The following is an 18687-nucleotide window of genomic DNA, read 5'->3' as shown; positions in this document are numbered from 1 at the left end:
TTTACCTGACCATCTCAGACACCTCCCTCCCTTACCTGGATCTCTCCATTTCCATTTCCAGCAACTGACTCAACATGGCCAACTAGAATTAAGGAGAATCCAAAGGGGTTTTACAAATACATTAAGGACAAAAGGGTAACGAGGGAGAGAATACGGCCCCTCAAAGATCAGCAAGGCGGTCTTTCTACGGAACCGCAGAAAATGGGGGAAGATACTAAATGAGTATTTTGCATTATTTACTGTGGAAAAGGATATGGAAGATATAGACTGTAGGGAAATAGATGGTGACATCTTGCAAAATGTCCATATTACAGAGGAGGAAGTGCTGGTTGTCTTGAAACGCATAAAAGGTGGATAAATCTCCAGGACCTGATCAGGTGTACCTGAGAACTGTGGGAAGCTAGAGAAGTGATTGCTGGGCCTCTTGCTGAGATATTTGTATCATCGATAGTCACAGGTGAGGTGCCTGATGACTGGAGGTTGGCAAATGTGGTGCCACTGTTTAAGGGTGGTAAGGACAAGCCAGGGAACTATAGACCAGTGAGCCTGATGCTGGTGGAGGGCAAAGTTGTTGGAGGGAATCCTGAGGGACAGGATGTACATGTATTTGGAAAGGCAAGGACTGATTAGGGATAGTCAACGTGGCTTTGTGCGTGGGAAATCATGTCTCTCAAACTTGATTGAGTTTCTTGAAGTAGTAACAAAGAGGATTGATGAGGACAGAGCAGTAGATGTGATCTATATGGACTTCAGTAAGGCATTCGACAAGGTTCCCCATGGGAGACTGATGAGCAAGGTTAGATCTCATGGAATACAGGGAGAACTAGCCATTTGGATACAGAACTGGCTCAAAGGTAGAAGACAGAGGGTGGTGTGAAGGGTTGTTTTTCAGACTGGAGACCTGTGACCAGTGGAGTGACACAAGGATCGGTGCTACATTTTGTCATTTACATAAATGATTTGGATGCGAGCATAAGAGGTACAGTTAGTAAGTTTGCGGATGACACCAAAATTGGAGGTGTAATGGACAGCAAAGAGGGTTACCTCAGATTACAACAGGATCTGGACCAGATGGGCCAATGGGCTGAGAAGTGGCAGATAGAGTTTAATTCAGATAAATGTGAGGTGCTGCATTTTGGGAAAGTCCTTTATTGGTCAGAATATTGAGTACAGGAGTTGGGAGGTCATGTTGTAGCTGTACAGGACATTGGTTAGGCCACTGTTGGAATACTGCGTGCAAGTCTGGTCTCCTTCCTATCAGAAAGAGGTTGTGAAACTTGAAAGGGTTAAGAAAAGATTTACAAGGATGTTGCCAGAGTTGGAGGATTTGAACTAAAGGGAGAGGCTGAACTGGCTGGGGCTGTTTTTCCCTGGAGCGTTGGAGGCTGAGGGGTAACCTCATAGAAGTTTACAAAATTATGAGGGGCAAAGATAGGGTAAATAGGCAAAACTTTTTCCCTGGGGTCAGGGAGTCCAGAACTAGAGGGCATAGGTTTAGGGTGAGGGGGGAAAGATATAAGAGAGATCTAAGGGGCAACTTTTTCACACAAAGGGTGGTTCGGGTATGGAATGAGCTGCCAGAGGAAGTGGTGGAGACTGGAACAATTGCAACATTTAAGACACATTTGGATGGGTATATGAATAGGAAGGGTTTGGAGGGATATGGGCCAGGTGCTGACAGGTGGGACTAGTTTCAGTTGGGATCTCTGGTCGGCATGGACGAGTTGGACCGAAGGGTCTGTTTCTGCGCTGTACGACTCTATGGACATCTACTTCTAACCCACTGACTCTTACAGCTACCTGGACTACACCTCCTTTGACCCTGCCTCCTGTAAAAACACTATCCCTTATTCCCAATTCCTCCGTCTCCACTGTATCTGCTCCCAGGTGGACCAATTCCACCACAGAACTTTCCAAATGGCCTCCTCCTTCAAATTCCCCCTCCCACGTGGTCGATAATGCCCTCCAGTGCATTTCCTCCACTTCCTGCAACTCCGCCCTTGAACCCAACCCCTCCAATCGCTACAAGGACAGAACCCCCTGGTCCTCACTTCCACCCTGCTAACCTCCGCATATATAGCATCACCCTCCGCCATTTCTGCCACCTACAAAGAGACCCCACCACCAGGGATAGACTTCCCTCCCACCCCTATTTGCATTCCCTTTTCACTCCCTTCTCATACAATTTAAATATTGGTTTCCCTTATGCCTGTGAATTGATGAGTGCAAGGTGAAAAGTTTCAACAGAATGAATCTTTTCGCCATCAATACTCAAGTTCTATATTACTAAGACAACTGTTTATTAGGAGTTAGTGCCAAATGCTTCCTATTCTTCAACAATTAGCTACTATTTCAAAATCCAAATAAAGAAATCTGTCAAATTTCTGAAGGAAAGAAAACTGTAAATTAACTGTACTTTTGAAATTAATGCTCAATTATGAAATTATCTGTAAATGTAATTAGAAGCCCAATCTTGTCAACTCTTTTTGACCTTTACTTCTCTTCAAGTAGTCTACCTTGAACTGAAATTCTTGGATACAGGCATAAAACCATACAACAAAAGACTTCAATATATGGACTTCAATTGGCCGTTCAACAAGGTTCCTCATGGTTAGCAAGATTAGATCACACGGAATACAGGGAGAACTAACTATTGGATACAGAACTGGCTTAAAAGGTAGCAGACAAGAGTGCACTGGTGGAGGGTTGCTTTTCAGACTGGAAGCCTGTGACACTGGTGTGCCACAAGAATCAGTGCTGGGTCCACTGCCTTTCCTTATTTATTCAAGTGATTTGGATGTGAATATAGGAGATATTTGGATAAAGAGTTGAGCTGGAAAAAGCACAGCAGGTCAAGAGGAGAAGGGGAGTCGACGTTTCATATCGGAACTTTCAAGGTTTGATCTGAAACATTGACTCCCTTTCCCCTCTGCTGCTTGACTTGCTGTGCTTTTTCCAGCTCAACTCTTTATCCACTCTGACTCTCCAGCATCTGCAGTTCTCACTATCTCCATAGTTAGTAAGTTTGCAGATGACACCAAAATTGGATGTGCAGTGGACAACGAAGGTAACCTCAGCAGAACAGGATCTTAATCAGATGGGCCAGAGAGGCAGTTGGAGTTTAATTTAGATAAATTAAGGTTTTACATGTTAGAAAAGCAAAGCAGGGCAGGACTTATACACTTAATGGTAAGGTCCTGGGGTGTATTGCTGAATAAAGAGACCTTGGAGTGCAGGTTCATAGTTCTTTGAAAGTGGAGTCACAGGTAGATAGGAGAGTGAAGGCGGCGTTTGGTATGCTTGCCATTATTGGTCGGTTTGTTGAGTACAGCAGTTGGGAGGCATGTTGCGGCTGTATCCGACATTGGTTAGGCCACCTTTAGAATACTGCATACAAATTCTTGTCTGCCTGCTATAGGAAAGATGTTGTGAAACTACAAAGAGTTCAGAAAAAGTTTACAAGGATGTTGCCAGGGTTAGTGAGTTTGAGCTTTCAGGAGAGACCGAGGCTATTTACCCTGGAACCTCAGAGGCTGAGGTTTATAAAATCATGAGGCATGGAGGGATGAATAGACAAGGTCTTTTCTGCATGGTAGGGAAGCCCAAAGCTAAAGGGAGTAGATTTAAGTTGAGAGGAGAAAGATTTAAAGGAAACCTTCGGGGCAACATTTTCACACAGAGTGTGGTGCATGTATGGAATGAACTGCCAGAGGAAGTGGAGAGGGCTGGTACAATTACAATATTTAAAAGGTATCTGGATGAGTATATGAATAGGAAGGAGAAAGTGATGACTGCAGATGCTGGAGATCAGAGTCAAAAAGTGTGCACTGGAGAAGCACAGCCAGTCAGGCAGCATCCGAGGGGCAAGAGAGTTGACGTTTTGAGCAGAGCCTCCTCATCAGGAGATGAAGCTGTGCTTTTCCAGCGCCACACTTTTTGACATATGAATAGGAAGGGTTTAAGAGGGAAGTGGGACCAGATTAATTTAGGATATCTGGTCGGTATGGATGAGTCAGACCAAAAAATATGTTTCCATGCTGTATGACTCTGTGACATGTTGCATCTATGCAAAGGAGAAAGAATTTATCATGTCACAACCACCCCCTCATCACTATTACTTTTTCATGAAAGCAATTTGACTTAGTGTTTTATTAATAATAGACAACACTAATATGTTTTCCAACATAAAAAGTAAATACTGCATAATCTGGCCTACATCCATTTCTAAAAACTAATCTTCCTAGGTAATTATGGAATCACCCTTTTCTTCCTCCCTTTCCCCACACATACTGCATCCCCTGACTTAGAGTACTGTGTGGGGGCAGGGCCATTGAATATTTTTAGGGTGAGTTACATCAATTCTTGACTAACAAGGGAGTCAAGAGATTTGGGAGATAAACAGAAAAGTAAAGGTCACAATCAGATCAGCTACGATTTTAGCAAATGACAGAGAATGCTCGAGGAACTGATAGCCTACGGAAGCTTATGGTTCTTGTGTTCTTATGGAATTTGACTAGAACAAGGTACCTGAAATTAAACATCTGCTGCAGTAATGTCCTTCATTTGATGAAAGTAAAAAAGAAAAGTTTAGAGTGTCCAATCATTGCATCTTGGGCTGTATTTCCACTGTACTGTGGCATCAAAGTGAAGCAAACTGATTTGCAACATTTCCAAAATTATGGTATAGATCCACTTAGATATCAATCTTCATATCAATACAGCAACTGTTGTGTAAATACAGTTAAAGTTAACAGAAAGAAAGTTTATTGCTGTTGGATATATTACTGATTGATGACTTTTTTTGGTCAGCTGAAATACTGCCCACATTTCTAGCTTCCAGAAATGTCTATATTTCAGGTTTTAGGGAACAAGCCATTGTGAATAGTGTAATTATAAATTTTTCAAGTGCTAGGTGGCTTGGTAGGATCAAGGCAGCCCAGATTAATCTTTGATCTACTCTGATTAACAAATTCCTTCAAACACTATCAAGTTTACCTGGTCACATTTTGTAACAATTCAATCATACCTGCGGACAATCCCCCATTCTCATTGGCTCCCGACCCTCCTGTCACATTCGATCGAAGATAACTTTGTAAGACAAGACTGCTCCTCCACCTCGCACTGCACGGTTCCTCAGCTGGAGGTGAAACCAGTGGTTTTTAAATACAAAAAATACAACTGGTTTCTTCAAAAGGAGTAATTTTCAACATTTCAAAAGGTATGATTGAATGGTAACAGCATATTTGCACCCATGTTGAGGAAGAGATTGTGTTCTTTTATTTAAAGAAATGGACTTTTCCCAAGGCCCTGCCAAAGAAAATAAAATTATTCTTATTGCTCAATTACTGTGGCAAAGTGCAAGCCAGTATGTCACTCTTTTGGTTGTTGCAACTGCATTTTCAACTTACTATGACATGTTTCTTTAGGTAATAGACCATACCATATTTGGCATAGTTGTCTTATCACCCTGCAAACTTTGAGACAATGGCCCAAGTTTTCTGTTCACTGGAGAAAGGAAGAAACTTGTCCACTAGATCAAGTGACCTTTGAGTGGTTGAATTCCCCTATTAAAACATCATTTTCAATCTGGCATCATCTGTATGTAATCTGTGGCATTCAAGGATATTGGCTATTTGAGGACTTCAATCAGACTGAAGCATTCTCAAATGTAGAAGAGTTTTTTTAAAAAACAATATTTTTCCCTTTTTAAATTAACTTGGAAAGTAGCATAAAGTTTGGGTTACATGTGATTAATATAGGTGATATATTAAAACAAAACAAATGTTATTAATTAAAAAATCTATGGAATTTACCATGGAATAGAAATAATGACATCCTGGACTTCCAGAATGAGGTTTTCAGAACCAGAGAGGTTATTCAGCAACACTTATGACCAAGTCCAGCATTAAAAACCGCAGTAATCCTCCATCTCAACATGTTGTAACATGACCAATCATTTCCAGCTGGAATTGGGTATAAAATGTTCAGGTCAAATGACTGGTTTCTGTGCTGATGCATCTGCAAAAACTGCATTTGACGGACAAACAGGGTATCACTCACAGCGCGTTCAAATTTGTGTGTTTTACTAGGCATGTGCAAACACCTAAAGCTGCAGTGAGTTTTACACAGTAACTGTCTTGAGCACTACAAGTTTTATCATTAACACAATCAACTTCCACACCAAAGCATCCGATAGATCATAAACCACAACATGAACACAAACATGTCTCACGATTCTGCCTTGGAGGTTACAATTTCTTAAATGCCTCAACAAATAAATAGCTCAAAGATACCAGGCAAATTAACAATGTTAACCAAGCAATATTAATAATCAACACCAAGTCAATAATATATAAATTTTCAATTAGAAGCTTTGCATGTTAAAATGCTATTTATAGTTTAACACTTAAATCTCCAGAATACAAATAGACAAATACAAAACAGCTACTTCTGTTGCATTTATACCATATATTCAAAGAATAGTATGTGAATAATTTATAATTGTCAGAGGATGTAATATATAGTCAGCCATCCACTTAAGTTACTGAACAAATCAACAATTCGTACAGCTTAATTCATATTCCTTAATTCAAATGTATTCAGTGCAAAAAAGATGACTTGGCATTATCAGTGATTACAAGTTGAAACTGCAGAACACATTTCCTATTCCTCATTTTCTACTTGGCTGTACACATAACAGGCCAATTTACTCTGTATAAATGTAGATAAATATTTCACAGCAACCATAACTCCCAACAAACCCTATTCTCCTCTCACCCCTTACTAACCTACAACGACTCTAGGTGCAACAGGCTCACAACAATAAAATTCTCATCCTTTCAAGTCCTTCCATGGCTTTGCACCTCCCCATGTTTGAAACCTCCTGAACCCCAAAACAAAAGGCCTCAGCATACCTGAGATTTTTAAGTATTCTACCACTTGAATAGTTATTTTAGATACTTCAGCCCCAAGGTGTGGGCTCTCCTACTACCCCACTTCTCTCTCCTCTCTTTTAAAACTAATCTTTCTGAAAAGATTTGGTCACATGTCTGTGGATTTCCTTTTGTAGCTTAGTGTCAAATTTCGTTTGATATTGCTCTCATGAAGTGATTTTAGAACTACTGCAATATCTACTATATGGCTGCAAGCTGTTAGTGTAAAGACTGCATATATTAAGACGACACGATATTAAAGTTTTAACGAATTAACTGATTTAGGTAAACATCAGTGAAGAGCAACATAAGTAACTTCAGAATTTATTAGTAAGGACAAAAGAAAGGAAAGGATAATCTATGATGCCATCTAAATGATCATGAAATTATTGGTTTTCTCCTGCACTATACCATCCTTTCAATCCAGAAAGAAAAATTCAGTTATTCCCTTCATGTATTTAACCAGTTCCATTTTGAAGTCTATTCGTGAATTTATATTCATCACCATAATATCAAATTGCATTCAAATTTCCATGAATTGCTGAATAAAAACATTCCACGTCCTTTTTCTTTGCCAGTTATATTAGATGTGTCCTCTGTTTATCGACACTTATTCCGCCACATAAAACAGATACTCTGAAAATATATAAATCAAACTCCTGGAACTCCCTATCTAAGAGCATTATGGGTCTATCACTCCAACCAGAAATTTAGCAGGGAGGGAATAAAGAGGTAAGTGACTATAACTTGTAAATGATTGTATTTTCTGTTTTGTTTTAAAATGCCAAACAATATTTAGCACTGCAAGCGGTTCAAAAATGTTTTGAAACAATTTAAAGGTTGGACCCAAAGCTGTGGAAGATACATTTTACTGGTAAGAAAAAGATTCAAAAGAAAACAAAGGAAAGCTAATTTAGCAAGTAGTAAAAACTAAACAGTAAACTTTCCTGTTCTAAAAGCAGACAAGTGCATGACAAACTGAACAGAGTGACAGGCAAGTTTTCCTTTACTTTGACACGAGAAAATGACATAACAAATCCAAATACTTCAAACAAACTTGACCTTCTCATTTCAAAAACATTATGCAAAATATTCATAGAGCTCTTTCCCACAAGTTTAAAAATAGTTGCTGCAAACTCTCTCGTAATATCTTCTATTGGCATGCACCACAATTACTTTCTTTAAAATATAGTTTTCATACAATGATTTACAAATAAACACTAACTTAAGATTTTTAGTAACTACAGTACGTAAGACAGATAAGTAACAAAAGTGGGTTTGGAGAACCAAAAGACTTAAGAGTAATCAAATTTGGTGTTACACAATAAACCATGCAGCACTGCATTGAATTGGATAGCAGTACTGCATGTTCAATTATATTGCGCTGCCTTAAATTATGTCAAGCTTGTAATTCTAAATTTGTTAAATTACATTGTTGGCTTCTAAACTGTAATACATAGTGTGCCAAGTTATATTTAATTGCACTGCACTTTACATGGGTGCTAAACTGCACCTTTATATACAAAATACATTCTATGATTTATGTCTTTGTCATTTGCAATGTTATTTTAAATCATCCTTGTTGGCTGCAGTTAATTTTGCACAATTGTAATATTACACATTAGGTTAAATTTTAAATGGGGGGGTCTATAATATAATAGATTATACTGTTAGAACATACTGTGTTGCCTGACATGTTGTATTTATATCAGACAAAATTCATTTTAGATATGGCATCGGATGTACAGTTTGTGGTGTTACATTTCAGTTAAAGTGTTGCACTTGTTAATTTACAGCATATTAAAGTGGAAGCGGGCTACTTTAGTGTGAAACTAGTATACAGCGTGCTGCGTTATGTATTCTAAGGACTTGACTGTGGTTACAGCAGAATTGTACGAAGTGCCCACCCTCCCAAAGTGAATGAAGCCAGCCAGATTACAGTAAGTGCGCATGAGTGGAGTCAGCAGCGCCTGGGCCATTCTAGTGAAATCCTCCAAGCTGTGTGTGTCCTCCCCGCCCGCCTGCCCCAACCGCCAGGACAGGGTGGATTGGAAAGAGAGTGTCCGCCGGATTGGGGTGGAAGGTGGGCGGCTAACCGAGTAGGTGCCGTTGGCGGGACGGTTCGGGGAAAGAGGAGAGTTGATTGCCCCTCCCCCACGCCACCCGCCTCTCTCTGCTAACGGAAAGTTTGCGGGCGGCCGTGCCATGACTCTGAACTGGGAAGTCTGAAGTGGGGAGTACTTCAATTCACGGGGATGACCTACCAGCCGCTGGGGAGGGAGGGCCGGGCCCGGCCGGGCAGGGCCAGGCCAGGCCACGCTAACCACGGCAACTTTAGCCACTTTCTAAAATAACAAAACAAATCGCACCCCGCTGCCTCCTGTTCACCACCGCAGCCCGGCAGAGGAGGAGAGGAGGGAGGGGACGAGAGAAATCCCTCTAAATTCAGTTGAATTCACGGTAAAATCAGCCGCGCGTACCTTTAAGCCCTGTAAAAAATCAGAAGAATATCAATTCAGCAGATTTCTCCAGCTCTCCGAGCCAGACAATAAAATCAGACGCGTCCAATCGCACCTGCTCTCATGATCATGACGTGCGAGGCGACAGGAACCAATCGACGCCCGCCCTCTGCCCAGGCTCGGCGGGGAACTGGAGCGAGATGCGCAGGCGCGAACGGGAATTCACCCAGTTTCCCCCACCTGCCCCGCTCCCTCCCTCCATCCATCTTTCTTGCCATGGCAACGGCGCCAAGCCGGAAGTCCCGCCTCCCTTCCCTGGTAACGGCCGTCCTCCCCTAACCTGGCCTGACAACGGGGTGTAGTTGGAGTACCCTGAGGCACGATTTTTATCTTGGCCGGGGGGAGAATGCGGAAAGGGGTGCTGTTGATTTGCATTTTTTGCTTTGCACGTCGTCGCGACGTTTATTTACGATGTTTGACGATCGTGAAAAAGTCGTGAGGTTGTGAAGAGAGTGTCTCTGGTGAAATTATAAGGTTGGAGCCGAGTCACGTGACAATCTGCACTCTCTATTTCCCTCCCAACCCCAACACACAAAGCTGGACCTCTCTTTGAATTATTTCATCGTTGCGCTAAGAACAGAAATTTTACAAAGGAGCGGGAGTTGGCCCTGTGTTCATCCTTAAGCTTTAATGCTCTTTCTTCTGTCTCCTCCCCTCCCACACAATAAAAGTAACACTGTTTTGGAAGCACATTTCTGAATGAAACAAAGGAAGCGGACTGTGAAAGAGGGGGTTATAGGCAAAGATCGAAATTGGGGTTGAACTTTACAGACTGGCCTGCTGCTTTAAACTTAGGCAGTCCTCTTCAATGCTACACTCTCAATCACTTTACTCGGAGTAGCTAACTTGTCTGCCACTAGGTGGAATATGTATTTTCATGTTTAAAATTGTTCGGGAGATGAAACTGTGAAGTAATTACAAGTTGCTACTACCTTTTTCAGCCAAATTGTTCAATTTGTGGTATTTAAACGCTATGTTTGCCTTCTCTTGGTTGCAAATAATATTAGTTTGAAGAAGTGGAATTATTCGTGTGGCTAGGGCAAGACAGATGCTGCTTTAGAAAAGAAATGGAAAGCAACTGGGTTTCTGTGGTACAGGAAATTGGACAACACTAGATAAGAATTGAAAGGGGGTGAGTGAACATTTTGTAGTATTGAAAGGGGGGGTAGGTATAGGACAGATGTTAGGGGTAGGTTTTTTACTCAGCGAGTCGTGAGTTCATGGAATGCCCTGCCAGTAGCAGTGGTGGACTCTCCCTCATGGGCATTTAAGCGGGCATTAGATAGGCATATGGAAGATAGTGGGCTAGTGTAGGTTAGGTGGGCTTGGATCGGCGCAACATTGAGGGCCGAAGGGCCTGTACTGCGCTGTATTCTTCTATGTTCTATGTTCTATGAAAGTGGAGAAAGTTGACAACAGCCCAAGAGCTTAGATTTTCTGGGTGTTAAAAGAAATTCCAATGCCAAAAGTAAAGGTTCTGTGGTTGCATTGAAATAGGCTCTGTTTATTTATTGATAAAAATAATTAGTTGAAGACTCTCAAGTACTGGAATTGTCTTGGTTTCTTTTAGTTTGCCTTATGAAATTAGTTTTGACTTTTTATTGCAACACTGGAAAACAATTTTCCATAACGACTTGAATGTATGTAGTATCTTTAATGAGCTGAGGTAGAGTCATAATTGGGGAATGATACGGAGGTGAGAGCAGTGTTAAGACCATTACTTTTATTTACTTTTCTAATTTTTTGATTGGAACTTTGGGTTGCCATTGAGAATTGAACTTTGAATAGCAGATTGCCCTCAAAAGAAGAGGAGAGAACAATTGCTATTGGGATCTGGCTTGTTGCAGTTCCGAAGAACGGTCACTGGACCCAAAATGTTGCTTTCTCTCCACAGACATTGCCAAGCCTGCTGAGTTTTTCCAGCAATTTCTGTCTTTATTTTTGATTTCCAGCATCCACAGTTCTTTTTTTTAGTTTAGTGAAGACAAATCCAGATCCCCTTCTGTCAAAAACTAGAGTGATTATAATGCAGAACAAAGAAACGGCAGAAGAATAGAACACATACTTCGGTACTGTTTTCACAAAAGAGGATGTAAATAACCTCCCAGAAATGTTAGGAAACTAATAAGGGGTTAAGGCAGAGATATCACCAGGGCCTGATAATCTGCATCCCTGAGTACTAAAGGAGATGTCCCTGCAAATATCGGAGGCTTTGGTGGTCATCTTCCAAAATATAGAGATTGGAGCACTTCCAAACTGATTGAAGGTTGGTAAATGCAATCTCATTACCAAAGAAGGGAGCAAGAGAAAATACAGAAATTACAGACCTGTTAACATCCGTAGTGGGAAAATTGCTGGAGTTCATTGTAGGAGATGAAATAAGAATGTTTGGAAAGCATTCAAAGGATTAACAAAACATGGGTTGATGAAAGGCAAATAATGCTTAAAAAATGTGTTCAATTTTTTGAGGTTGTGGAATAGATGAGGGAGAACCAGTGAATGTGATATTTTTGGATTTTCAAAAGACTTGATAATATCCTTCATAAGATGTTTGTTGGCAAAGCTAAAGCACAAGGAATAGGGAGTAATATATTGGCATAGATTGGGAATTGGTTGACAGAAAGGAAACAGTGTAAATAAACAGGTCATTTTATGAGTGGAAGGTAATGGTACTGCAAGGATCTGCGCTTGGGTCTCCAGCTATTCATTAGCCTGAATGACCTGAATGAGGGAACCAAATATAATCTTTTCACGTTTGCTGATGACACAACCTGGGCAGAATTGAGAGATGAGAGGAGGATGCATGGAGGCTTCATGTGTTTTTTGACAAGTTGAGTGAATGACAAACAAATGGTGGATGCATTACAATGTTAAATATGAAGTTATATACTTTGGTACGAGAAACAGAAAAGCAGAGTAGTAATTAAATAGCGATAGACTGGAAAGTGAGAGTGTACAAAGGGACCTGGTGTCCTTGAAGACAAGTTACTGAAAGTAGACACAAGTGAAGCAAGCAGTTAGGAAACCAATAGTATATTGGCTTTCATTGCAAAAGGATTTCAGTTCAGAAATAGGGATGGTCTTGGTAAGACCACAGCTGGAGTATTGTGTGTAGTTTTTGGTCTCCATACTTAAGAAATTGGGCCAAGGAGGGGTCAGTTAGCTTTGTTGGCTGGATGGCTGGTGCACAGTAATGCCAATAGCACAGGTTCAATTCCCATGCCAGCTGAGATCACCTTGAAGGTCTTGCCTTCTCATCCTCACTCATTGCCCGAGGCATGGTGACTCTCAGGTTAAACTCATCATCATCAGTCTCCTCTTTCTCATGAGAAGCCCTATGATCATCTGGGACTTTGGCAATCTTACCTCTCCTTTATTTAAGAAAGGATATATTTACCATAAAAGAATGCAGTGGAAATTCACAAGGCTAACAGTACTGTCCGATAAGGAGGATTAGTTTGACTGGGCCTATCTTTACTGGAACTTGGAAGGAAAAGAGGGGATCTGAATGAAACATAAAATTCTAACAGGGCTGTACAGATGAGATGCAATTTTCTTAGTTGGAAGTTTAGAATGGAGAATGGAGTCTCTGGATATGAAGTAGATCATTTGGGACTGAGATTAGAAAACATTTCTTCCTTCAAAGAATAGTGAAACTGTACCACCACCCTCCACCAGTGAAGGTTGTGGAGGTCACGACACTGATTACATTTCCAGAAAGAGAGAGAGATTTTTAGATCTTAAAGGCATCAAGGGATATGGGGAGAAAGCAGAATATTGCACTGAGATAAAAGATCAACCATGATCCAATTGAAAAGTTGAGTGGGCTTGAAATACCAAATGACCTGTTTCTGCTCCTAGGTTCTATGTTACATGTAAACTTTATTGTTCCATTATATGCCTGGTTGGAATTTCTTGTTTCATCCTTCATATATTTAAGCTCGTCCAAAACTCTCTTACCCATGTCCTAACTTGCACCAAGTCCTGCTCAGCCATCACCCAGTGCTCGTTGATCTACACTGAGCAATGCCTTGATTGCAAAATGCTGATTCTTGTTTTCAAAACACTCTCTTGCATATTATCTTTGTAAACTTGGGCTCTAAAACCTTTTGAAATATGTACACTTTTCCATTCTGCCCTCTCATCATTTCCATTTTTATTATTTTTTGCATTATTAACCATCAATGACTGATCCATTCAAAGCATTCTTTATCTCTGATACCATAATGCGCCTTTCATTTTTGCCTCTATATTTTGAACTCCCTAGATTTGAAACATTGTAAATTCACTTTAATATTCTGTTTATCTTTTCGCTACTGCATGTCTTTCAAACTGTATTTTACCATCTTTGCCTTTTGTACACCCACTATCATTTTTATTCCTTTCTTTCTCTGTCACTGTTGCAAAGAAGTAATTCATTGGCTGTAAAATGCTCCATAATGAGTGCATGAAAAGTATTTTGACAATGCAAGTCAGTTTTTTTTATATAAAACTGACAATCTGGGCACTATAAAACCTCAATCTAGTGCCCAGATTGTTGCACGTTGTCCATTCATCCATTTTCGTAGTGTCTGCTTGGTCTTGAGACTGTGACTTGAAAGACGTTCTAGGATTTACATATTAATCAATAGAAACCTGCATCCCATTCTAAGTGATTAAAGACTTAACATCAATCTAGGTTTGTTCAACATGTTGCATCAGTTGTAGGACGCTTTGATCTTTTACTATAAATTCTGTGTCCGATGATCCTGCCCCACTAACCCTGATGAAAGCACAGCACTCCGAAAGCTTGTACTTCCAAATAAACCTGTTGGTCTATAATCTTGTGTTACGTGATTTTTTAAACTTGGTCCACCCCAGTCCAACACTTCCACATCATAATTTGAAGGTGAGATGTTGCTCCTCCAGATTGCTGGAGCATTGCAGCATATTGATGATAGACAAGTGGGCATGTGAGCAAGACGCTGTGTTAAAATGACCAGGATGAGTACATACCAAAATGATACAGTAGAGAACTCAATTATTGCAACATTTTAAAATAATCCACAATAGAGATACAATGGAATTCTGAAAGCCCTTTTTGCAGATCTCATTATTACAGCAGAACTTAAAATTAAAACAACAATAATAGATGAATGAAACCCCAAAATATGCAAGGAGCAACTAATGTTTCCTTCAGATATGACTCAAAAGAAGCATTGTGTGACAAAATTCCCAAAACAGAGGGATCGGGTCTTTGCTACTTGATGACACAAATTCTGAGGAAGAAGTTGGATTTAATGATGAATCAGAGCAGATTATACTGATCTTGGAGTGCTTCAGTCCTTTCGTGAATATGTTAGTTGCGGATTCTGTTATTTGTAGACACTTGGACCATAACAGCATGTGGAATAGATTAGTAAATATGAATTAGTAATCTTGATCATTTATTTCATCTTGTTTAGCCACATTTTCTTGGCATTGCAAATCAATCCTCTCAACCTGTATTCCTGTGGTTTAATAATTCTAAGTGAAATTTCTTTGAAACTCTCCATAGAGGCAGGAATTACAGAAGAAATCGATGGAAATAAAGAAAAATAAAGTTTTCCTGGCCTGAATGATGCTTCCAAGGTACTTAAGTTTTGGGGAGGTGCATTTTGCTGAAAATATATTGTGTTCGTCTAGTAGCAAATCCCACAATATTTTCTTGTGATGAGAATAGAAAATTTCAGGCATCTTCATGATGCATGTTAATCATTTCCTTATAGTGTGAATTTAAGAAATGTGTTATTATTAAAGTAGGATTTCAAATTGGGGTCAAGCTTATGGAACTTTTAAATGTATTCATTTGCAATATTAAGCAGAGTTGCCCTGAAACAACTTCAAATGAAAAAAATCTGTTTTATGAGTTATTCCCATCCCTGTTAATTAACTCTGGCCCTCATAGATTTTCATATTCAAAGAAAAGACAGAACAATTGTGAAGCTTTATTGGTCAGTTGAGCTGTGTGGGAGTTAAATACTGCAATGAAGCAAAGTCACGGCTGTTTCCAGGGCAGATGAAACATTAATAAAATTTGTGTGGAGTAATGCATACCTAAGTTCAACAAGATGGTCTCTTGCACAATCCAAAGGAAATTAAATTGTATTTTTTTTAGCAATGTTTGTTTTTTACATGGCAGTATTTCAGGTGTGTATTCTATTGCAGCTAGTTTCTTAATACTTCTGCTATGAGAGAATGGGAAATGTTATTTGACTCAGGAAGTTTTAAGAAAAAGTTTCCGAAAGCACTTTTGCTGCAGGAACACTAGCTCATGCAGAGGCAGAGGAATTGAACGCTATTTGTTGAACATTTTCAGTGTAATTTTGAAATGTTCAAGATAAATACCATTAAATTTTATGCAATCAATTGTTTATTGTAGAATAATTTATACTGTATGGAGAATGTGACTGGGAAAAGCTGACCTTGCTGCCTTAAGTTCAATCCTGAAGAGAAAAAGTATAGGTGGTATTAAACCATTAACTATCTAATAGTTTTACAAAAATCAATGCATGCATGAGAGAATTCTTGAGTGTGCTAGAGGAAGGGAGCTGAGCCATCTACTGCCCATATAATGTTCTGTGATTATCCAGGCTTCTTGATGAATTGTTTTGAAATTTGATTATACTGTTATGATCTGAGCTGACATTATTATTGGATAAGTCACATTCGGATTGAAATCCAGATAGAACATGTTTTGTTCTCTCGCTGAAACATAGGCACACAATGTTGCAGATTTTTTAAAGCAAAATAAACGTATTAGCTAAAAGAAATGAAGATAAAGTAGAATAAATCAAACTTTTTTTTACTTTAAAACACAAATTCAAAGATTTTGAACATGCAATAAAAGCAAAATCTCATCAATCCCCAAACATTCCTTTGCAAGTTCCAAAAAAAAAATCCCTTGAGCAGTACCCCAAAGCACCTATTGTACAGTACTCACTGGAAGAAAACCAAAATATTTTTCTGACACCTTGATTTACTGTGATTTTAGCTTCAAGACTAGGACACTGGCAGCTTCTTCCTAGAGCTATCCTATACCAGAGCTTAAACCTAATCAGCTTCAAGTAAACAATTTGGGGTTGTATCCAAACATTTCTGGTTTGGGATTATCATTACTCCTTACTCTAAGATAATCTAAAGTAGATTTGCTTTGTTATCCTCTTCTCAGGAGCATTACTCAATTCAACTATCTCTATCCAAGGACTCCATGGATCGGCCCAAAACAAAGTGAAACTAAAAGAAGTCTCTCCCTGTGGGCTAAGGGTATTTCTCTAGCTTACAAAATCCAAAGGACTGGAAATTTTTATTGGAGTTATGACATTAGTATATTAATACCATATTCTCTCAACCTTAAAGCAGATCAGTTTATCTTGCTAAGTCATAAAACATCAAAAGGTAAACCCATTAGTATTATAAAAGAAGCTCACTCAAACAGTTGCAAAATAAATCACCATGACTACAGAAATGCAAGTTTATTATTAACTTTAGACACAGAAAATCCATGCATAAAATAAATAGTTATAATGTACATAAATAAGTTTATATCACGCTTCCATCTCCAAAGAAGAAAGGGGTTGGAGGCATTTCCATTATTCAAAGAACGTTTTTTAACACTAACTCTGCATCATACTAACAGTGATAATATTAATAGTAATAATAACATTTTCATCAAATATACATTGGGTTACACTGCAACTGTTTTTACAAAGGTTCATTTGTGCGACATCATGCTCTCTCTTGCATATGTACTCCCGATCATGCATTCGCAATGATATTATCTTTTCCAGGCACATGGACAATTTTCAAGTTACAGGATTGAAGAATGAAGCTCCATCAAAATAATCATAAATATCACAAAATAATCCCAGAATTTTTCAAAGAAAATCAAAATAATTGTGGTCCATGTAAATAAGTTTCTTCCATGTTGTTACTAATGTATATTTCAAAATGACGTAGAACCAGCACAACACAATGTCTCATTCTAAACTATTGAATATTTTTGTTAACATGAAGTCATTTTCTTTATAAAATAAGTGACGGGTTCATCTCATCATCTTGCAGTAAAACAGCTCCTATTCCAATGTTGAATGAAACAACGCCATCAAGCAGTCAATGGCTCTGCATAGTTCAGTGTGGCTAAATTTGTTCTGTTGTCAGTGACACTTTGACACTTTTCTATCCATTCAAATTTTCTGCCTTTTTTGAATATATTTTTAACAAGGTAATGACAGTGATGAAGATCAGAACAAACATGCTATGTAGTACATTCATGCCAGTATTATATAAATTTGTCACTTTTCATCCCAAGCATGAGAAAATCCATAAATAGCCTGTACAATTGTTTCTTCAGGTGCTGCTTTGACTTGGACTACTCCTTCTCCTATATCCTAATTTTCCAAAAGCTAGCATTCTGGTAGATGTTTTGATTATTTTCTAAATCCCTGTGATATTTTAATCATCTTTGAATATGCACTCCAGTCTATTTGCATTACTGTTGTTTCACCATTTCACCATCTAAATGTCACTAATTTTACTTCCTACATTGAAAATGGACAACTCTACAACTGCACGTGGGATTTAGGAGTCTTTCTTTGTGCGAAATGGTGGTCATGTTTGGCTTTCAAATATTACCCTTCAGATTAGTTAATTGCCAATAATATATTTTGAGATGCTTCTGAGTGACATGCTAAAATTATTTTAATTTCAAAAGTGGCACCAGGGACCCACGTTCAGCCTAGCTGAAGAAGTAAAGGAATTCTAACAATATTAAAATGAATAGTTTAATAATATCCCTGTGATACATTTTTAGGGTGGAATTCTGCTCAAGTTTGTTTTCCAAATGTTTTGTATGACATCTGCACACTGTATATCTTGTCTTAGATGCTGTAACTAAATTATAGCCATTTATTACTGAATAGAAAATGCATTTTTAAAAATTATTGTCGGCTTCTCTTTTTTTTTACATCTTAACTGGATTATAAAGTGAATAGACTGTCTTGGTGTACAAATGCTTATGTGAGTGAGGCCCAGCAAAGCATTTAACTTGGACTGAGGTGGTCATGTTTCCATTTAAGTTAGATGACTGATAATTTGCAATGAGATGATGCTCATGTTTCACAAAATATATCATAATGGAATCTTTTAAGTTCTTGAGAAAATTTGTGATGCTGTCAGTAAGAGTCATAGAAATGTACAGCACGGAAACAGATCATTCG

The 18687-nt window shown here is 38.9% G+C and overlaps 1 protein-coding gene and 1 long non-coding RNA gene across 6 annotated transcripts in view; one reads left to right on the top strand and one right to left on the bottom strand.

Annotated features, from left to right (window-relative positions):
* The window catches only part of hdx (highly divergent homeobox), an 87942-nt gene extending 78307 nt beyond the window's left edge, over positions 1-9635 (bottom strand). The window contains exons 1-2 of one of the 5 annotated variants that reach the window (XM_043704410.1): positions 9413-9499; positions 5027-5137 (exon numbers count right to left, since the gene is read on the bottom strand). In XM_043704410.1, coding sequence (XP_043560345.1) covers positions 5027-5050 — 24 coding nt within the window. In that variant the 5' untranslated portion in view covers positions 5051-5137; positions 9413-9499. Of the gene's footprint in view, positions 1-5026; positions 5138-9412 lie in introns of those variants that run through there. The other 4 variants (XM_043704414.1, XM_043704412.1, XM_043704417.1 and 1 more) reach the window with 4 other exon arrangements.
* On the top strand, positions 8755-18391 carry LOC122557102. The gene is made up of 3 exons (XR_006313744.1): positions 8755-8872; positions 14988-15061; positions 17260-18391. It is a non-coding gene; the product is annotated as an uncharacterized LOC122557102 (long non-coding RNA).
* Positions 18392-18687: the final 296 nt, after the last annotated feature.

This window comes from Chiloscyllium plagiosum, chromosome 15 (assembly GCF_004010195.1).
Source record: "Chiloscyllium plagiosum isolate BGI_BamShark_2017 chromosome 15, ASM401019v2, whole genome shotgun sequence".
In the NCBI taxonomy this organism is placed as follows: domain Eukaryota; kingdom Metazoa; phylum Chordata; class Chondrichthyes; order Orectolobiformes; family Hemiscylliidae; genus Chiloscyllium; species Chiloscyllium plagiosum.
Note: the sequence above shows the minus strand (reverse complement) of the source record. Positions and strands in the feature narration are given on the sequence as shown.